The 22,679-nt window shown below is 46.3% G+C and overlaps 1 protein-coding gene across 1 annotated transcript in view; it reads left to right on the top strand.

The window, feature by feature from the left end:
- The window catches only part of SPSB4 (splA/ryanodine receptor domain and SOCS box containing 4), a 217,826-nt gene extending 195,484 nt beyond the window's left edge, over positions 1–22,342 (top strand). The window contains exon 3 of the mRNA XM_090054491.1: positions 21,823–22,342. Coding sequence (XP_089910617.1) covers positions 21,823–21,941 — 119 coding nt within the window. The 3' untranslated portion in view covers positions 21,942–22,342. The remainder of the gene's footprint in view (positions 1–21,822) is intronic.
- Positions 22,343–22,679: the final 337 nt, after the last annotated feature.

Genomic DNA, 22,679 nt, shown 5'->3' with positions numbered 1-22,679 from the left:
GAGGTGAATCCCATCCTCCATCCTTTGTAGGCTTTCCTTTTTAGCCACAGTAGGTCCACTAGGTCTCTGGAGATCCAGGGGGGCTGCTGTGCCTTCTTGCTGCCTTTCCTCCGTGTTGGAATAGATTTAGCTTGTGCATTGAGGATCGCTTCCTTGAGAAGCAACCACTCTTCTTGAACTCCCATCTCCCTGGGGTCATGGTCCCTGAGGGCCTGACCGACTAGCCTCTTGAGCTTGTCAAAGTCGGCTTTTCTGAAGTCAAGGACTTGTGTGTTGCTGACTGACTTGCCAGCTTTACGGCGGATGGTGAAGGTGATCAGCTCGTGGTCGCTGTCACCCAACTTCCCATCAATCACTAGGTCGCCGATTAGGTCGACCCCCATAGCCAGTACCAGGTCAAGCAGCGCTTTGCCTCTCGTTGGCCCATAGACTTCTTGAGTCAGGTAGAGGTCATCCACGCACGAGAGAAAGCTTTGCGCCCACTCAGATTTAGCTGAGTGATCTTCCCAGGAGATGTCCAGGTAATTGAAGTCACCCATGACAACCAAGGTCCTGGAGTAAGCGGCCTCAGTCAATTCCCGGGCGAACTCCTGGTCAAGCTCGGGACTTTGAGTGGGAGGTCTGTAGTAGACTCCCACCGTTGTGTCCCCTGTGCCGAATTCCCCACAAATTTTTACCCAGAGGGTCTCTAGCTGTCCATGCCGGTTGCCAACATCAGCTTGCAGGGACATGTAGCTTTCCTTCACATAGAGAGCTACACCCCCGCCCCTTTTGTCAACACGATCCCTCCTGTATAGGGTATAGCCCTCTATACTCGTGGTCCAGTCATGGGTGGAGTCCCACCAGGTCTCCATTATCCCAATGACATCATATTTCTTTGCACTGAGCAGGAGGACGAGCTCGTCCTGCTTGTTGCCCAGGCTCCTGGCGTTAGTGTACAGGCAGGCAAGTGTGCCCTTGGGGGCTCTTGCCTTGCCCACAGATTGTGCCAGGGCTGGGGCAGGGGTGGGCTCCCTTAAGTGCCTTGGCCCGCTGGCTTTGCAAGGGCCGTTCAGCGGGCCAGCAGGGGCAGTAGTCCCCCCATCCCCCAGCGGGCTTAGTTTAAAGCCCGGTGGAGCAGGTCAGCCAGCCTGGCTGAGAAGAGCCTCCTCCCCAGGGGAGAGAGGTGGAGGCTATCTCTTCCCAGCAGCTCGCTGCCTCTCTCTCCAAAGAGCGGGCTGTGGTCATGGAAGCCAAAGCCTTCCAGATAACACCAGCACCGCAGTCTTTGGTTCACCGCATGGATCCTTCTCTCCCTCCTCAGCCCATAGCCCAAGACTGGGAGGATCGACAAAAACACCACCTGAGCTCCCAGACCCCTAAGCCCTGCTCCCAACTCCCTGTAGCACCTCATGACCTGGCTGGGGGTGCTCCGAGCCGTGTCATTGGTGCCCACATGAATAAGGAGCATGGGGTAGTGGTCTGTGGGCCGGAGGAGCTGCAGGATCCTCTCCGCAATGTCTCGGATGCGGGACCCCGGGAAGCAGCAAACTTCCCGGGCTAAGAGGTCGGGGCGGCAGATTGCCCCCTCAGTGCCCCGCAGGATGGAGTCTCCCACAACAAACACCTTACGCTTTGTCTTGGGGAGAGCGGGGCCAGTAGCTGCAGTCGAGCCTGGGTTGCCTGCGGGAGCTGGCAACTGCGTGGGCTCTGCCGGGGCTGCAAGAGGTGCGAACCTGTTGCTAAGCTCTGGCGGGGCAGGGGCCTTGGTGCGGCGGGCCTTGGGGCCCTTGACCACCTTGGTTCATGCCCCTGGCTGGGCAGAGTGGGAGGTCCCATAGTCCTCCTTAGTTGCGGAGGGAGACGGAGCTCTCCCCTGCGGCTCCCGGGGGAGAAGGGCCTGGCAGTAGGAGTCTATCTCCTGCTCACAGTCCCTGATGGCATGCAGTCTCTGGACTGTGGCCTGGAGCTCCTGCAGCTGGCGTGCCAGAGACCCCAGTAGGGAGCAGACCCCGCAAGGGGAGGTGGCCATGCTCCCGGGCCCCAGAGCCTGAAAAAGGGACAGGCAGCCCGCGCAGCCAAGAGACAGGGGCTCCGTCTGCGTGGAGCCCGGAACCATGGGCTCCGTCTGGGTGGCCGTCTCTGAGGTGCCCAGTGGAGGGGCCGCAGAGCCCGAGGGGACCCTCGGGGTGCGGCGCGTGCCCATCCGTGTCATGCCTCTGGTAGGCTGGCTACGGCTGGGGCTGGCTATGGCTGGCGGGGTCGCAGGCGGGGTCTCGTGCCCTCCCACACCCTCCTCTGCGCGAACTCTGCGCTAACTCGAGCGCCTGTTTACGCAGCCTGTTCGCGCGGCTCCCTGGGGGGCTGGGCCAAGTAGGGTCCTGGGCTGGGGCTTGACCCGGCCCGGCACCAGGCAGTGGCCTCCTCCCAGCAAGCGAGGAGTTAACCCCTTCCCACCACGAGCCCGCTCACCTTCGGCTGTGCTGGGGGTCGGCAGGGGGCTCGGCGGCTGCTGAGGGGGTGTCTGGGGGGCTTTTGGGGAGCGGGGGCGCAGCGGGCTTCACCCACGCGTCTCTCACCACTCCAGAGCCTACCTGAGGGTGTGGGGTTTTTTTTCCCCCCCTGTTTGGTGGGCCCTTTTAAACTACACTCATGCGCAGTGGGCCTGCCGTCGGGGAACGCTGGCTTCTCAGGCCAGGGGGGCCCTGCCTGGGATTTGGGGGGCCCTGCCCTACAGGAGGGGGACTGGTGAGTACCCCCTCCTTCACTCCTCTCTCCCTGGGGGGCTGGGCCAAGTAGGGGCCTGAGCGGGGGCTTGACCCGGCCCGGCACCAGGCAGCGGCCTCCTCCCAGCAAGTGAGGAGTTAACTCCTTCCCACCACGAGCCCGCTTACCTCCGGCTGTGCTGGGGGTCGGCAGGGGGCTTGGCGGCTGCTGAGGGGGTGTCTGGGGGGCTTCGGGGGAGCGGGGGCGCAGCGGGCTTCACCCGCGCATCTCTCACCGCTCCAGAACCTACCTGAGTGTTTTACTGGTTTCTTTTAATTTGGTCTATGTGGCAGTGACTTAGTCATGTCTCTCAACAACAAATAGTGTCTGCTTAAAACAGCGCTTGCTGAGGCATCCTGTGACAGCTAAACCGGCTTTCTGAGAGTTAAACCTGGTTTTCTGCTGCTTATCTATGTATTGAAGAATGCTTATAACTAGAAGAGTGTAAAAAGAAGCCATTGTGTTTCTAAGCATTTCCTGTATTTTGTTAATGCATTTTGCCATAGCTTCAAGCCGGCTTCGTTAGCGATGGTGCAGCTAAAATTAATAATGTAAGGAAAATGCAAAGGCTTGTGCTGCTATTGGTTAGTCATATAAGGAAAGTTGTAGCATAAAACCTAGAATTGCCTGCAAGCCAACAGCATAGTTCAAAAAAATCTATAAATTTGCTGGCACATCCGAAAATCGGCTGAAAGAAAGCAGCATGGTAAAAGAAGCTATCGTTGTAAAAGAGAAGCCGCAGACCTGGAATCAGCAGAGTGGTGGGTCCTGAGAAGCTTGAAGACTGATTACCAGGGTCCTTCCCAGTACCTGTTTGGACAGCGTAGATCAGGGACACCTAACTTTACTGGATTTCAAAAGGCTTGTCATATACCAGGCATAAAAGGGGACTGCTGTTAAGTTGCTGACTCGGAGATTTAGTGTCTGTCTTTTTGTGTTGTTAAGCTTTGCGTAATTACGTGTTTGTTAGATCAATAAACCTGTCTTACTTTTTCACCCCGACCACTCTCTCAATCCCAAACTGACCCACTGCAGGCAGCTAGAACAGGTTCATCTACCAAAACAGGAAATCCCAAGGGTTCTGCAGCTGTACACTGTGACCTGGCGCCAGTACTGCAGATTCCATTATCTGTTATGGAACAATGTGGTACATGTCTTCTATTTCTGAGCCTGTGTGTCTGCTTACTGCATGCCTGTGTCAGACACAGCAGACCATTAAAGACACTGTGACAAACAGGCTTTTAAAAATCAATCAACCCTTGCCATTGCCCTGGACCATTATGCTAATGCATATCTACTTTACCTATAAGCCAATTCCCAAAAGCAAATTTCTAAATACCATTTTCTAGCCATCAGATTTGGGATCAAATTTGACCAGACACTACCCTTGATATCCTTCTCCAGAATGTGTAAATACTGGAAATTACTCATGTTGATCATTTATGGTGCAAAAACAAAGTGCAAGAGAGAATCAGTGACCTTCACTGCTCACAAATAGGAAACTTGGCTCTGTAGTGCTGCATACGTTGGGAAACCAATTCTTGTTCAGGGGCAGTAACTAATCGTCATGCTATGTGCTTATTCCTTCCTGGTGGACAAGGATTAAGATGTACAGTGTGTTGGATTCTAATATAAGCTTCAAATATGCCCAGAGTTGTTGGTTGTAGCTGTGTTGGTCTAAGGACACAAGCAGACAAGGTTCTTTGGGTGAATGTGGTATCTTTTATTAGACCAACTAAATAGTTGGTAAAATTGTACTTTGCAAGCTTTTGGGCACAAACACTTTTCTTCAGGCATTGGAGAGAGTCTTCTCTTTGTTTGGGTGCTCTCCTGAGTAGATTAGATGCCAATATGCAAAAATGCAGATCTGTGAAAATGCAAATGCAGGGTAGGTAATAGGTTGGTGGAAGAGGTGGGGAGGGAGGCAAGGGGGATATTGACTTGATGAAAGAATGCAGCTAATAAACTGTAGAGCGTTTACCTGGGGTTCTCAGATGGCAGGCAGATTATAATATGCGATAAATCCAATGTCTGTATTTAGTTCATGATTTTTTGTATCCAGTAGATCTACAAAGTGAAATTCAATTAATCTATGAAAGCTGTTTTGTAAATAGCCTTTCAGGATCAGAACTGAGAGATCAGAGAGAAAGTGGTTATTTTGGGAAAAGTGTGCACCAAGAGGTAATTGTATATTTTTGTCTTTGATGGAGTTTTCAGTGTGCGTTCATTCTAGTATGGAGTTGTTGTTTGGTCTCTCCTATATATTTTTCATCAGGGCATTTAGTGCACTGGATGAAATATATTTCTGGAGGTGCAGGTATAAGATCCAGGACTGGTGATGGTTCTGTTTTAGGGGTGTAGTTATTGTGGGAGTGACAGAGATGTGTTGGCAGCTTTTCCATTTCTTATCCCATCAAGGTCTGGATCCATTCAGTGTGGTTTGGGCCATAGGAAGTTTCCTTCTGGTGGTGAGGTTAGCAAGGTTCAGTGCTTGTTTAAAGGCTAGGATGGGTGGTTCTGGAAAGATCTTTTTGAGAATTGGGTGTTCTTGTAGTATTGGTTGAAATTGTTTCAGGATTTTTCATGTAGGTTCCAGGGAAGGATGGTATGTCATAATGGCTAATGGTGTGCATGTAACAGGGTGCCAATAAACCCTGTTACTTAGGCTTGTAGAGCCACAGCTACCCAAGGGTGGAGGTGGAATAGGAGCTGCTGGAGGATTTCAGTTAAGTAGAGCTGGCTGCGGGGAATCCCACACCAGGAAGGAATCAAAAGGATCAGCATGGGGGTGGTGGATGCCACAGATAAAAAGAGATGGCTGAGAAGAGCAAGCTGCTTGAGAGGGTGTAGTCTTCCGTGTGTCTCTCTCCTGTGCATCACGTATGGAGATTCTTCTCAAGCCTCACCATTATTCTTAGGGATGAACAGTTTGGTTATTGGAACGACTTCAGGTTGATTCACTGGGGGTGGCCTCACCTGCCACATCTTTGATGATGATTGCCTTCAGATTGGGAGAATGATGTTTGGTTCCATCTCCCTTTGGGGTCACCCCTCAGTCATTCCTGCTGTTCTGCCTTTGTGGGGCTCTGCCTCCCTTATATCCCGCCTAACACCAACCACGATGCTGTCACCTGCATTGTTGAGGCTGATGTCCTGTGCCTTCTTGGTGCTTGGGTTCCTGGAATATGATGGTCACTGGGTAGTAGCAATGTTACTATCCCAAACATTTTCCATGGCCTTCCTCCTTTTTGATTATATGTTTTCTGGCTTCAGTACTGGTCCATCCCCTGATGCATTGCCCCTGCCCCAGGCTTGGTATTTGCCGTCCATCAGTCTTGTCTGTATCCTGGCTCTACTGAGTCCTGCCAGGCTCCTGTCTCCGCTGCTGACTTATTTGGTTCGCGTCTGCCCTGTAAGCAAATCCTCAGGTCCTCTCTGGCCCTGTGCTCTCGTGGAGGCCCTTTCCTGGAGTGACCACCAGGTCCCCTCACTGGGACTGCTTGTGTTCTCTGGCCCCTCTGAGCCAGCTGTGGACTCCACTTCTAGTCCCCCCCTACTTGTCTTCCACCAGGACTTTTATCTTGAACCTGGGGTTCTGGCCACCCAATTTGCCCCGGCACGCTGTTATAAAGTGTGCCTACACTGATGGGGGTGCTGATCCTGGTTCCTTTGGGCTCAGCCAGATTTTTTCCTTTTTGTTTTTTCCTGTAGCGGCTCTGCCCGCTGAGGTTTCACTTTCACTGCTTTCATCTCCCAGTGCGGTGTTCTGCCACCTCCATTCCTTATCAGGTAAGCCTTTTCCACAGAGGGCAATGGAGGAGAAAGAAAGAGATCCTGACAGGTGTCGAAACAATGACTGGCATTAAGGATGCAAAGCCAAACTGACTGCAACAAAGCAGACCTAATACCGGCAGGTTAGACTGGGGTTTTCTACTTACTGCAGTGTTCGGCTGTGACGAGGAAGGTCCAGGGCATTGAACACCGTCACCCGGGAAGAAAAGAGAGAAAAAGCTGGAGTTAACTCTTAGCTACCATTTACTTAAGACTGTGTTGATTTATGTTGACCTACTATCCAAGCTGTTTGTAGTCTGGGCAGGAGCACAAGAAAATAAATGGAGTGGCTGTTTAAGTTAAACATCTTGAGAGCACCTGGTATTCTTTTTTCAGGATTAATCTTTTAATTTTCTCCCATTAAAGGCATGGCAGGTGAGCTCCCAAATGAGATGGAGAGGGTCTCCATCCCCATAACAGTGCAATCATGGGGACTTTCTTTTTGTACTGCAGCAATTCTTCATGTGGTATCTGGGTGACTCTTTCAAAAGTGCAAACTATTTCTCTGGAGAAGTGTCCTTGTCAAGTGAGGGCCCTTTTGAGATTTGCGGAGTGGTGATTGCGAGTATTTTCCTTAGTGCAAATTCAGCAGTATTGGAGGGGTTAGCTTTAAATTACAGCTTTCTTGGTGTGTTTAGAGTGATTGTTGGTTTTATGTGGATATGTATGTTTGGTCCGTGGGTCTCATGTATACAGTTGTTTGTATTTTACCTTTCTGGATATTGATAATAATATCTAAATAGGAGATGTTGGTGCTGGAGTTATTCAAGAGACAGTCTGATGAAAGGGTGATGATTATTGAATTTATGAGGAAAATCAATCAGAGACTGTAGGTTTTAAGTCCAAATGATGATGATGTCATCAGTATATCTTGGGTACAGCATGGGTTTTGTTTGATGGTGAAGTTCTTGAGGAATTCTTCCAGGTAGGCCATAAAAAGTTTGGCATATTGTGGGTACATTTTTGTGCCCATCCGCGGTCTGGAGGATAAACCTAAATAAAACACTTCTGAATACCTGGATGCAAGGCAGGGGCAGGCAAGTATTTCAGGTGGAGAAACCCCTTCCTGAGTTTTGGCAAGTTGTCAAGGACTGCATGGGTAGCCACACCCCTTGACAGTTGCCCCATCTGCTGGTCACCATCTTGTGACTGGTAGTCCTTCCCCCTAACCCTTGACCTTACCTACCAGAAATCCGCCCTGTATCCCCAAAAGTACCCCTTTCAGCAAGGGGTTTTGCCATCTCAGAACCAGAAAAATACCAAATTATATTCTAAAAAGTGAACATCTACAGCATTCATTAATATGATTTCAAAAAACTACTTTTATCCTGATTTACATGTGTTTGTATAGTGTAAACAGAAGTGATTGCACAATAGCTAAAAATGAAGTTTTACTATTGTATTGTATGTCAGACTGGGTATAGGTTTGTGGGGGCTGCGGGTGTGTGGGAGAGGGTGTGGGTGTGTCTGTGGGGGGTAAATAAGGGTGGGGAGTGAGGGAGCATGTGCGTGTGTGAATGGATATATGGGGTATGGCTGGGTATGAGGTTTGTGGGGGGATATCTGAGGTGTGTGAGGGGGTGTGGGTGTGGGGGTCTGCATGTATGTTAGTGTGAGGCGGGATGTAGGTGCATGTGTATGGCTGGATGTACATGTAGGGCTGGCCCTACAAACGCACACACAAACAACCTCCCCTACCCACGCGCACACACTCTGCCCCTCCTACATACATGCGCCTGCTGCTCCTGACCCCAGGGTACCAGCATGGCCCTGTGCTCCCCATTCTGCCCGTGCAGTGCTGGAACAGTGTGGGGGCCAGGAAGCAGGGAAATGGCTGGAGGTGGGGCAAGGGTGGGCTGCTTGGTCCTGCTGAGGCTCCCCCTGGGTCCTACTGCCCCTGGCTCCTATTATTTTTGACAAGCAGCCAGGAGCAAATAAATATTAATTTTCTAAATTTGTTAGGGTCCCCATGCACCAGATAGAATGACCTGGTGGGCTGGATCTCGCCCATGGGCCATAATTTGCCTGCCCCTGCCCTCTACCATCAGGATTAGTAGGACTTATGCAAGGCTTTCTCTTGTCTTCCTGTTTTACATTTTAAGTTAGACTAAGATGTGTATGCTGTGTTTTACTAGGCTGTATCTTAGCTTAGGCAAAGATTTTTGGTAGTTCCCTGTTGTATGCTTTGTAAATTGCTGTGTTACATACATGCTTGCTTCTCAGTCTGGAAGCAGCTCACCCCCTCCCCCCCAGATGGTGGATGCCTAGTAGCCCCAGCTGGTCCTTGACACACCCCCTTCACTCTAGCAGGGAGAGGTGAGAGCCTTAGAGGGCATCTCTCTTCCCTCCCCTTTGGCAGTGTTTGGCAGGCATGTTCTAGCATGCCCTGGCTTCTGGGTTGAGCCACTGTAGGCATGTGCCTACATTTCCTGATTTAACAGACAATGTCTGTCCAGTCACTAATCAGTTTAAGCTGTGCAGCTTCGACTAACCTCCAAAGAGTGAATCAATTCTAGCTCAGGCTTTTTAAATGTCTGTCCCTAGCCATAGTGTGTATTTGATCACATTTTTAAACCCGTTCAAATTGAGACTTGTAAATTTGCATATATTTGCAATTTTGCAAGTCTTCTTTTGTCCTATGCAGGTTTGCCTCCATGGATTGATTCAAACTGAGTGTAAGTAGAATCTCACTTTGTAGAATCTATAAATCTTCTCTTGATTTGGGGGAAAAAATAACCCATAAGCAGATTTGTATGGATAAATCATTTGATTGTTTCTGATAGTTATGAAAAAGCAGTAAAACAGCAATCAAATAGTATCTTCTTCTCCCTGTGTAACTCAGTATGTTTAATTGATCTTATGTTCTCCCATCACTCATTTGCAGCCCTTAGTCCATAAGCTTTGCATCAGATCCTTCAAACAGTAATACTTATTCCGGTAAAATTCCCACCAATGTCAGTAGAAAATCTGAGTCATCATTGCAAATGTTGGTTCCCAGGTAAAGATGTGCAAATTTCCAGTATATTGATTTGAGTGATATTTTGTATGTAAATGGTGCTGAGCAAATTGGTTCAGCAGAAGCCTTTCATACAGGAAAATATGTTAGCAAGTAAAGCTAGGTAAAGTGATGAGAAAGTCAAATCAAGAAATGTGTCTATCTGAGGCTGTGTGATACACAAGGGGAAACCTAGACTGTCTAGCATCTTGATGACACTAAAGAAAAAAGTTCTAGTTTATAAACCTTTAAATCCATGATTTCAGTTGACAATATTTTTGAGAGCTCACACTCTGGTTTGAGTTCATTGGTTCCTGTTTATCTTGTATCAGAAGGAACAGTGCTCATGGTACAAAAATCTTTTCTTTATCTGGCTGATGTCATGCAGAGATGACAAGTAAGTAGAGTCAGAAGTACTAAGAAACAAGACTCTCTCAGCACAAAATATTTTTTGCACACATGCAACACAAGAGAAGAGCAATTCAAAAACAAAACAACCCCACCACCCCTCCCCAAACCTAGGTTTTTTTTTTCTTTCCCCTCTCAGATAGCACCAGCTCTTTAAATACAGAACTAGAGAAATGGGCAGATAAACTATCACGACATCAAAAGCAGCATGGAATGGAGTATTTGTGCCAACAATTGGGAGGCAAAATGCCTTCACTGAAATCACTTCTTTAAAGAATCTGAACTTTGGAGGTGGGGACTCTATGCAAATCAATAATACAATATGGCAGTAATGCCTACATCTTAGTTTACCTATTAAATCTAAGGCTGTGTTTACATATTCAAATGACCTGGAAGAATTCTTCTGGTTCTCTGGTAGAAAACTTACCCAGAGATGCCTAAACAGTTAGTCCAATTCTGAGCCCCTGAAGAGCAGGGAGCTTGCAGTGCTGATGCTGTGCAGCCAGGGGGGCCCTACGTACACATCTCAGCATGCTCTGAAGGTTTCCTCAGTCTGCCTGGCAACTGGCAGCAATGTGCAGAGCAGCCCTAATGGCCTCACCCAGACTGCTTAATGTGTCTCCTTGCAGCATAATGTGGGACTGTGAAAACTTATTTTTCTCCTAGTAGAATCCAGCCCAAGTGACAACCTCCTTGTGGGGAGGAAGGGGAGAGAGAGGCAAGAGCATAGCACCCTGGGATGCTCGAGGATTGTGCTGTGTCTCCTTGCAGACACATCATGAAGCATGAAGACAATTATGAGTTGTACATACTTTTGCTGTCCGAGGAGAAGTTCTCTTGGGAGTAACTGAACCCTGGTTGTTCCTAGGTGATTTTTCTCCTGAAACAGCCATTTTTGCTCTGGGAGAAAAATCATGAACATCTGTATATCCGTGGTTTCTTCTGGGAGAACAGCAACTCTTCCAGGGGAAACTGAATGTATGTGTGTTGTCTTAGGCACCAGAGGCCTGTTCAGGTGTCTCTGGGTAAGTGTTTCTAGCAGGAGAACAAACCCTGGCAAACTCTCAGGAGATTGGAATGTGTGTGTGTAGCTCTCATTTCAGGCTGATTAACTCCTTGAAAAAAAAATTAACACAGTGGGTGGGTTCTACCCCCCCGCAGCTTTTAGAGGTGTAGCTGGAAGGCTAAGAGGTAATCCATTGAACAGGGTGGAGGAGGATTACACTTACAAATCTACATGCCACTTAGATGCCTACTGTGTGGAATACCATCTAGATCTTAGTATTTACCAAAGAATAAATAAGCACTGAACTACTAGTCAGAAACTGTTGTAGTATCATCAAGCTTTCTTTCAGAATTAAATTTACAATTAAAAGTTGGAGTAGCATCTTTTAAAATGAAAGAGATGTATATATGTTGAGAGGAAATTCTAAGTAGGAGTATGGCGTTTTTCCTCTTGCTTCTGGATTACATTTGTCAAAGGTCTAAAGGAATTCTGCAGTTCTGGATTCTTATGAGCTGAAGTCAGACGCATGGCACAGTACCTTATAGATTAACTGAATCAGACAGGCATGAGCTCTGTGCATGGCTTTTCACAACATCTGACATAGTGAGCTATTGCTAATGAAAGCTTATGCACCTCTTATTTATATAAGGTTAATGGGTCAATTTGCAAACTAAGGTTTTTCTACCTGGCAGAAACCACTGTGACTACAGTGTAAGATCCCTAAACCAGCTTTAGCCTAACTAGCTCAGGAGCCAGTAGCAGTGTAGCTGTGGCAGCATAAAGGTCAGTCTGGACTAATTTATCTTGCCTGGAAATACCTGGACTGTAATGTAGACATGTCCTAAGATAGGAACCAATGGTTGAAATTTTCATAGGATTTCAGTGCCAAAATACTTCAGACACCTTTACAAATCCCATAAAGATGTCAGAAATTACCTGTATTGCTCTGTTCTCATCTCTGTAATATCCCCCTGTATCAGGATCAGAATGTAGCTTTTAATCTCGCTTAGGGTATTGGCATACAAACAAGTTACTGTGGGGTAAAGGGCAACAAGGTCTGACAATACTTCTGCTGTTCTGAAGTTGCTGCCCATGAGTATGTTTTCACACCTTGATAAATTATAGTGAATGCACAGTAGTCAATCCTGCAAAGGAAGCGGGTCTATGCTATAAGACTATAATTAGTTTTAAAAGTAGAATTGTTTTTTTTAATAAGTTTCAGTAATCATTTATAAAAATTATAATGGTATTTAAAAGAATAATGTCCCCTGGCTTCAATTAGCCTCAGTCTCTGGCTTCAGAAAATCTATGCTAATCTGGTGTTTCCAAACTCTAAATTTAAAACGGAGGAAAAAAACCTGCCACTTTTGACGGTTCTCATGTACAATGAATGTCATTGTCTGTTTCAAATACGTCTCATAAATGGTCATCAGAGAGGTACTTATTTGAGGTCAACATCTGTTCATAGATCTTTCTGGATCAAACAGTTTCTCTTAAAATAAAGGAAGAAAGTAAAAAGGAAATGTATTAAATGGAGTTACTCACATTTCACATTCCACCTGAAAATGCACATTCTTCCAGTGAATAAAATGGTCATATTACACTTCAGGCTTTATTCACAGAGACACAAATAACTGTTTCACACATACCTGGGAAAACTAATTCATGTTTTTAATGGCAGATGGCTTCAGCCTTTCTAGCCTTTGCTAAGAAAATCAATTTGGCAAGTCAATTGCATCTCATATAACAAAATGTGAACAGATTTAAGGCATATGGCCAAAATTTCAATGAAAGCATTTGGAAATTACTTTCCAAACTTATTAAAAGTGCTTTCGTAGTTATCTTAGGAGTTACAGTAGTTGTCTCTTTTACAAATGAATTAAAACTGAAATTCTAGTGAATTAATAAGTGAAGGGACCCGATGGACAGAGCAGTTCATTAAAAGCATGTGGTATGTACAGAATTGAACAAAAACAACTCCCTCAACAATTGTATTATCTGTGGAAAGCCTACCATGGCATCATATGCTGCAGTTAAAATAATAGTACATGCTGTCAGCTAATTAACAGTCATTGCCCTACAATGAAGTGCAGTATGAAAAAAAGTATAAAATCATTGTCACAAATTGTGTATGTATGTATGAAAACTGTATTTTATAAGCCAATTTTTCTACTTGGCTTGAATTTTTACCCTTGGATGTGAGGAGAGAAGATTAAAACTAACTTGAACAAAACCTAAATGTCTAACATCTAAAAACAATCTTGCAGAGGTAGTAGATTTATTGACATTGTGTCTGCAATGGTCTCTTTCATTTTTATCTCTGTTTGTAACTGTCAGCATGTCCGTGGTGTATCCCCTCTATCCTCGTGTTTTCCGCCTGCCACGACTTGGACCTTAAAGAAATAAAATAGGGAGGAAGTGATTGTTACCAGAGGAAGTACCTGCAGGAAGTACCACGCTGAAATAACTTAGTTTTCTCCCTTTTTGCTTTTATTCAGTGGCTTTGCATGTGTTAACAGGGAATTCCCCTTTTGGAGGGGAAGATCACAGTCCAAAGGGTTAAACCTGGGGTCTCTACCCTCCAAGCCAGCTCCAGTTACACAGTTACAGTTCAGGAAAGCCACGCTGCCTTCATCCAATTGTTCCATTAGCAGCTTGTTACGGCCATGGTTAGTCCTCTCTTGTCTGCTAACAAGCCAATTAACAACTTGTTACCGCTGCCGCTTGCAGCTTTCCCTTGGCAGAGCCGGCATGCAGACTCCGCGGCTCTCCCTTGATCTCCCGAACCTCAGCCCCATGTTCCCCTTTTTGGGGCATCCTATAGTCCCCTAGGGCCTCCTGAGTTCTGTGTAAGAGTCCTTCCCCTCTCGCCACCTCTTCACCTCACCGGAGCCTCCCCGAACTGCAATAACAGCTCCTGCTCCTGTCCGTGGTGCAGTTCCGCTTCTCTCTCTACTCACCGTCATCCCTCTAGTGTCCAGGTCAGTCCGTGTCCAGGCTTCCGGATCCCTTTTTCCCCCCTCTGACCCTGGGTCAGGTCCCACTTCCCAGATCCTTTTCTCTGGGTTGCCCTCTTTTGCAACTCCTCTCTGTGCTCCTGTTCCAGTGTCCAAAGGCATCCCTCCTCCTCTTCCTTTCCGTTTTATCCTCTGGGGTCTAGTTGCCATTGGCTCCTTAGGGCTGGGGCCCGTCCTCCTCATGGTGTAATTATTTCCAGCTGCCCTTGTTCCCTTGGCAACAGGGTCTCAATGGGGACCCTGTTACAGTAACCACTTCTTTTTTTTAGCAACAGAAGGGTTAATTCATAGTTAAGAAACTAGACTAGAACTGAGAAGATCTGGGTTCAAAACTGAGCACAACCAAGGGGCTTCTTGTGTGACTTTGCATAACTGACTTAATATTTCTGTCTCATTTCATTTTCCGTACATTGAGAATATAAGCACTCCTCTGTTCTCCATAAATTGCATGTATTTAGGCTGTAATCTCTTTCAAACAAAGAATGATTTTTATTATAAGGTCTTAATTTTTGTTTGGGCGGCCAGATACCACTGTAATATATAGAAAGAAAAATGCATGCTTACAATGTCTTCAGTTGTCCCATCTGAAGTACATGTGTTATGAAATTCTATCAGCTTCTGCATGCTTTTACTTGGCTGTCAAAGCTGTACAATAAAGTGTGGCATGTGCAAAGCAATGGGACTTCCACATACCTAGAAACATAAATTGCCATATGGGATCAGATCACAGACAAGCCTAATTAGTTACACTGCCTGTCATAGTCATCAGCTTCTTATGATTCAAATGATGGCAGATGAAAGATAAACAGTGCTCTCTGGGCTGGATGGGGCTCTCAGCTCCACAGCAGAACTGGCTCCTCCCCTCTGCTCCCTGGTTGGAGCTCTGGCAGTAAACTGCAGGTTCAGCAGGGTCTCCCTGGCTTCTCCCTGCCCTGCCCCCACCCCTTGTTGCTCACCCACCCATCTCCCACAGTGTGAGCCCTAGACCCACAGCCCCTACACATGTGGTATGCTAGCTAATGCCAAGTGTTGTGTATGTGTTTGTGTGTGTATGGATATGTCAAACCAATTTATGCAATATCTGTCCCAGACCCATGTTGGTTTAAGGTAAACCAGACTCCCCCAGCATCCCCGCATGCTCTCTGGGTTTCTCCAATTTCACTGGGATAGGCAGACAGATCAGTGGCTGCTGAGGGCTTTTTGGAGATAATCAACAGGTCAACAGGTAAGCTGTTTAAGAAGAGTTTGACCTAATGGAGAGAGGCTATTGTTTTGCTGATGGGGTGATAAACACTGTTATCATCCCGCCCCCCCCACCCCTGATGGCTTGCTTGCCTGTCAGTTTGGTGCAGGCAGTATAAAGAAGCAGTGAGGAAGATGAAAAAGCTCTGTATCATCAACAGATGCATGCACTACATGCCCCCCCTGCCTCAGAGTGCTAGCAGGGGGCTGGCAACACTCCTGTACCTTGAGCAATCAGTGGGGAAAATCCTGGGATGGTGCAGGCAGAGCTCCCTAATCAGAGGTTCTGCCAGGGCCTGGCCATGCCCCCCCTCAGCTTGGCACTGTGCAAGGGAAGACAGGGCTGCTGTAGCACCCCCCAGCTTCTAGGCTGAGCCACTGCAGACATGTACCAGAATTTCCTCAGTCCAGAGAGAATGCCTGTCTGATTCCAAGCTGGTTCAGCCTGGCCAGGTTAGACTAACCTGCAAAGATTGAATCAATTCAGGCTCAGGCTTTTTGAATGTCTGCGCTCTGCTGGTATCTGCAAAATAATGTAGTCAGTTTGAATTTCTTCCATCTTTTCCCATATTCTGGGCCTTTTCCTGAATTGGGCTGCTAGTTATGCTATGTGCAGCTCTCTGGTTTGATTCTGGCTTTGAGTTCTGCATGCTATTTGCTTCTTGTTTCTTTGTGGTATTTTAGGTTCTCAGTCATGTCTCCAGTATCAAAGCATTGTCCACTTTTTGTTAGCTTCAATCTGGATTTGGGTGCGTGCCTTCTGAAGTTATGCAAATTCTAATGATTATGGGTTAATTCTGTATCACTATATGCATCTCCTCCAATGTTTAACCCTGATTTTTAAAAAAAATTTTTTTTTCTAACTTTCGGTTTCATTGAATATTTTCCTGGTTTGCTACAGCCAACTGCCATTTTTCATGATAAAGAGAAAAACTTCACTCCTAGTTAGAGGCCCTAAAGATATCCAATCTGCTGAGGCAGATAATAAATCAGTGTGAATTCTGCCTGCTTGATCATTCCTCCTCACCAGCATCGCTCCTGTTGGCCTTACCCAGATAATCCTTCCACAAAAATATGTTGAATCTCATGTTTGCTTTTTTACAAGGAGCTTTTCTGCCAGAGTCCACAGTGAGTGGAATCACTGTTGTTAGTTTGTCACTGGGAGAGCTTAGTTTAATTGTTCTTTTCCAGCAGATGTGTAGTACTCTTTGAAGAGTCTTCTTTAAGAGGTCAAAATTACTTTATACGCATACCATATTCTAAGAATTGTTATGGAAATTGGAATAATATAGTGCTGTGCGTTCTTATGTTTTAAATCTACAAAATCTGTTTTCTCTTCCAGTCTTCAATTTCCCTAATTAGAAAGTTTTCATGTAACTGCTTTCATAACTTATTTTTGACATAGGAGAAAGATAAAATGCATCTGTGCAGTTGTATCTCAGATACTTTCTGCTGCCTGAGACACCTCCTGCATCCTGTTAAGTCTGAATTGCAAAACATAATATGATAAGGAAGCTAATTTTTGTGCATTACTTGGTATTCCAGAATCCCCAGTCCTCTCACACATAAGGTTTGTATTGTCAAAAACCTGATGATGAATAGATGCTAATGACAGAACTCTCCTAGGATCTTGTATCATCTATTTTAAAAGCCCAAATGACCCATCTTTCAAAAAAAATTCTCTCCTCAGATAAGTTAACTTAGCTTCAGTATCCCTGCCAGTTGAATGAAGAGTTCCTTTCCTACTTTGGATGAATAGTCTTTTGTATCTGGGAAAATTCCTTAAAGACGACTTGCAAAAGGAAGGAAAAAATTGGGCAGTGTCCTACTTTTTACTCCTTTTGTTTTATAAAGAAGTTCTGAAACCTGGAAGCTGTGTGGGCTTTTCTTCCTTAGAAATGAAATATAAAAAAATAGCAACTATTTGCTGGAAAATGCCCTAGGGAACTAATATGTCATTACAGTATTGCCCATTATTAGGAGGGGCAGATGTTACATATTTAACAAAGATCTTCTCTTCAACTGTTTTTCAGGGATTTAAGTTAGATAAGCAAAAAGCAAAACGTGAAAGTTAAACAGTTTGTGGGTCGAAATCTTTTCTCTAACCTTTCCTGCACGCTCATTTTTCCCTGCACTCATCATCTTACTAGTTCTCCCTTTTGCTAAGAATAGGATTAACATTAGCCTTGAAATTGTACTATAAATTTCAACAAGACTTTGAGAGAGAGCGAGCTTCCAAGACTTCTTTATTTTAAGCATAAAGAAGAAGGATGAAAAATGTAGGAAAAGGATGAACCTTTCTTTCTATTTTTACACATTAGCATTAAAATTAGAATTTTAATGTCAATTCCCAAACTGTTACTTTTCCTAGTGGCTTTAAGAAATAGACCTTTGCACTCCCAAACGAAAATTGTGTTACTGTGATTTTATTCTCTACTTATCCAAGTGGAAATGCTCTAAAACAGGGGCATCCAGCTTCTAAGGCCCCAGGAACCACACACCCTGGGGGCCACACAAGGCATAAGTCACTAGGCCACACATTATGCAGATGCTCCCCATGACCCATGTGGCAACCAGCTCATTTGAGCACCCCCCAGTGCTTCACCATGCTTCCATGCAGGCATCCCTAACCCTACTGCTGCACCAGAGGGCATGATTTCTTCACAGTCCTGATCCTTCCCCTGCAACGTGGCCTTAGATTCATCCTCAGTCTCTGCACAGCATGTCACACTGTCCCATGCCCTGGGACAGGGGCAGGAAACAGCAGAAGGAGGAGGGAAGGTGGGGGTGGAGGGAAACCCAGAGACTCCAGCTGCTGTTGCAGCTGGAGGAATGGTGACAGTGGCAGCGGGACAGGCGCCCAGGGGCTGCAACTTAACCCCTTGCAGGCTGCCAGTTGGACAGTCCTGCTCTAAAATTTATGGCAACTAGGAAAGTGTCCCAGGTGGGACACTTTACTAGTAGAGTTGGATGATATTTTTCACTGAAGTTCATACCATCTTAGAAGCAGTGAAGGTATTTGCTTATGTTTGTTCAGTTCAGTGAGATGACAAAAGTCAAAACACCACATTGTGATATTTTTACATTAAATATTTCAGTTTGTTTTCATTTTGAAACAACATTGGTTCATATTTGTCTCATTCTATTAGCGAATGTACCTCCTATTCAGTAGTTACATTCTGACACCCTGAAATATTTTTTTTTCCAATTATTTTCCTGGAAACATCCTAAAAAATGTGATGAGGTTTTGTGGAAACATTTGCTCCTCTCATTGGGCCTCAGAAGTAATAGATTATGCAAAGCTGTGTTCACTAAGATGGTCCCACATACGCAATATCTATACTCCTGAGATTCCCTTGGTCACCGTAGACTCAGTGCTGTTTGTCCCCTTGGCTTCTCTGACAGTCTTCTTGGGTACTGGTTTCTGTCCCTTCCCCTTTAAAAGAAATGAGGCCATATCACCTTGCTGCCATAGGTCCCAAAGACCAGAGCTGACCCCTGTACCTATGTTTCCTCAGTATCTTCAGCACACACTTTCCCAGACATTTTATAGTTTGACATCTTCCAGAGGCACACGACAGTGAAAGTAAATTAATAAAAAACTTTGCAATGTTTTCTTAATACAATGGCTCTTTTATTCATATCACAGAGGATACACAAATGCAAACCAAAACAAGAAAACCCTGCACATATTTCCATACCTCACTGTTCTCAGTCCTCTGAAGTGCTCTGTAGGCTTAGGGGAGAAGTCCTCTGAAATTAGCCAGAATCCTCCTGCAAAATTATGGAGCATCTTTCTCCTTTAGATCAGCTTCAGTTAACTTTAGCTGGCTCTGCAGTCCATTCCTTATGCTATGAAAATATAGTCCTTTTGTTCTTCCTTCTTGCTTTGTGAGTCTTTCAAATTTCTAACTGCTACCACTAATACCTTGTTCCTTTGCTTGGTCTCTGAGGTGACTAGTATTCCATTCCCTAAGCCCTTGCAGCCACTCTTTTATTCTCAGTGAGTTCTATTAATTAGTGGCCAATTCTTAATTAATGCCTGTCCCTTTCAAAGTAGGAATTGTAGACAACACTATGTTTTTCCTTAGCACAAGAAGCATTAAGAAGTACCCAGGAATGAATTTTTAAGAGTAAAAGTGGTTAATAAAAACTGGAATTCGTAAATTGTACATAGATTCCCCAAATTGTCACAGAACCTAAATGACTTGGAAGCCCAAGCCTCACTGAAGGTCACAGTTTACCTCTAATAGCGCTAGAAGGAAAAGAAACCTGCAACATAGTTCCAAGAAAACTTGTTAGCATTTTTTTCAGATATCGGGAATCTATAGTTAAAAGTCAGTAGTCTCTAACCCAAGAAACTATAGGCACAAGCAACATTTCTCAGCACTATCTGTGGCTCTCCCAGATTTCCAGAGTCAAATGTTTACTCTCCCCAAGAGGCAAAGTTAGCAGTCTTAGATCAGGTGAGTGTATTCTACAATAGACACTAAGAAGAAAAGTTTATTTTTAATTGGCAAGTTGCTTGCTACCCTTGCCACTCTGAAGGAAGGGAAATGAAGGACACAAGTGCTGCTGAAAGCCATGCTTTTCCACTGCATCTCTGAAAAGATAAAAAGTAACCCCCCCCCCACCCACCCATAACCACACACAGATTTATAGAGTGTAGGGCCAGATGGTGCCATAAAATCATCCACCCTTATCCACAGTGTATCTGAGGTGATTCTATTTCACCTTGTTGCTCCTATACCAAGTCCAATAACTTGTGTGTGTAACTGCAAAATATCTTCCTGAAAGGAATCCACTCTTGATTTGAAGATATCAAGAGATAAAGAACCCACATATATACCTTCTGGAGCTCTTTGCTCCACGCGTCCTTTTTAAACTGCGGTCACTAGAATTGTACTTTGCATTACCAGTCTCACCAGTGCTGTACACAGAGGTAAAATCATCTCTTAGCTCCCAATTATTAATCCCTTGTTTATAGTTCCAAGGATCACATTAGTCCTTCTTTGCTACAGCTTTCCCCCTGAAGCTCAGGTTGGGTTGTACACTATGACCCTCTAAATCTGTTCTTTTCAGAGTTATTGTAATCCAGCATACAATCTCCCATTCTGTATGTACAGGCTGTATTCCTTGTTCCTTGGTATAACTTTGCCACTTACTATACTAAAACACATTTTGTATGAGGGGGTCCACAATGAAGTTACCATTATGTAACACTATGCCAATCTTTATGCCATTCACAAATTTAATGAGCAGTAATATTCAATTTACTTCCAGATCCCTGGGAATGTTAAACAGTAGAAGGCACATAGATTTGCTCCGTATAGACTAACCCAAGTATGTGTGTATAATATATCACAAACTTTCATGAGCTAAAGCTAGGCAGGCTTGGTACAGATCCTTGTGAAGTGCAAATAGGAACACTCCTATTTGATGCTGAACCTCAGTTGACAAACTACTTTTTGAGGTTTGTCAGTTAGCCAGTTCATTATTCATTTATTTTGTATTTTGTTGATATTGTATAGAACTATTTTCTGTACTCACAGGGCATGTCTACATGAGATGCTTTACTGCACCATAAACTAATTGAATGCACAGCAAAGCATCATTGTCTACATGTGCAGATGCTTATTGCACAATATATTAATCTACTCCTACGTTAATTTGCTACCAGCATCTGTAGCCACATGTGGAAGTGCAGGCATGACTAATCAGTGCACCAGTGCTGCATAAATGTCAAGGCCTTGTGGGCACACTGAGTCAGTGTCACTGACCACAACCACCGGTTGAGGCTGCCCACAAGTCCATGCCCTTTATGCAGCGGTTAGATCAGATTCTTGCACCCTGGGACCCAGGCCAGAGCTGCTCTATGTGTTCCATCACAGGCGCCTGCCCAAGCCTCTGCTTTGGCCTGGCAGCTGCAACAAGGCATCAGTGGGGGAGGGTCCTTCAGGGCACCAGGAGCCTATCCTGCAGGGGTACCCACCCCAATGTTGTCCAGCAGCTCTGGCAGCCTGGGCCAGTGCTTGCCGCACCAGTACCAACCCCACCCAGGAGGCCAACTGAACCATGGCACTGCCTGCCCTCAGCAGCTCCAGCTTCTCCCCAGAAGAGGCCTCTGCCCAGGCAGCCAGGTGCCACAGCCATGGTCCTCTGTGGGGGAGGGTAGGGGCATCACCAGCTCCATGTCATAGTTGTCTGGGGGCTGTGGGATTGGCAGCAGTGCAGGACACAGTCTGGCCTGCAGGAGGAGATGGGGGGTGGGGAATGGTTTTGGAGCCACAGCAGCAGGTGCTGCCAGGAGCCAGGCCTGTTCTGGCCTGGGAAAGGGGCAGGGAAAGCAGGCTGCCTGCTGCCAGCACCCAGTAGCCCAACTGCCACTGTGGGGACAGGGGGCTTGGCCAGTGGATGCCTATGCCAGGGCCTGCCCAGCTGACTTACCATGGTCCCGGAGCACCTGTGCATGCATGGCCTATCTGAGGCCAGGTAGTGCACAGCCTCCTGGTATAGTGCATGTAATATCAGATATGTTGCAAACCTTCACAAACAGCCTCTTTCTTCTGGCTCTGCAGGTCCAGCAGGTGTGCACGAGGAAGAGACACCAGCTGCATGTGGGGATCCACCATCAAGGACACCACCAGTCATGTCTGGGGCCCCCTGTGTGTGCTGGCTCTGGCAGCAGTGGATCTAGGACCAGACCCAGCTGCTGGACCAGCTTGTTACAGTGGCTGAGGAGCAGCTGGCAGACTAGTGGGCAAATGGGAGAGGGACTGAGTGAACCAGGAGTTCTGGGACAGTCTCCTGGACCTCAAGGAGAGGCACATAAGGGCTCAGGAGTGGCAGGCTGCCATAGTGCAAGGGCATTGGAGGCTATGGAGGAGGACTGCTGGGTGTTAGATACCATCCTGGTCCTGGTGGTCACCTTTGTGCTTCCTGCTGCATAGCCCTCAGCCACAGCCACACTTGCCCTCTGGCAGCCACACACCACCCACCTGCAAGTCCCCCAGTAAGCTTGGGATGAGGTGCAGTAGAACCTCCAGCAGCCAGCATCCCCTAGGTGCACTCACCCAACTGCCCCAACACACACAGCACACTGTACATAGTTTGCATGGGGAAGAGGGTGCTTTATTGGTGGTGGGTAAGGGGGTTGGTGGCAGGGCTCAAGAGAGGAGGGGCTTTGTGGTTTGGGAGGGAAGTGGGGATGAGGCCTGATATGGGGGGAGAGGGAGGAAAGGCTCTGTTGTTGGAGGGAGGGGGGACAGGGGTCTGTGTTTGTGGAAGGGAATAAAGTGCTTTTCTGAAAACTGTCCACAGTGAGCATGGTGCTGGGGGTGCGTGGTGGGGCTGGCGGATGGAGCCAGCTGTGCAGGTGGCCTATAGCAGAGTATACAGGAGGAGGAGATCCACCAGTGCCTCTCACTCCTGGTGC

Source organism: Crocodylus siamensis, chromosome 6 (assembly GCF_052110815.1).
Source record: "Crocodylus siamensis isolate JL-2025a chromosome 6, ASM5211081v1, whole genome shotgun sequence".
NCBI lineage: Eukaryota > Metazoa > Chordata > Crocodylia > Crocodylidae > Crocodylus > Crocodylus siamensis.
This window is presented reverse-complemented; position numbering and strand designations above follow the sequence as displayed.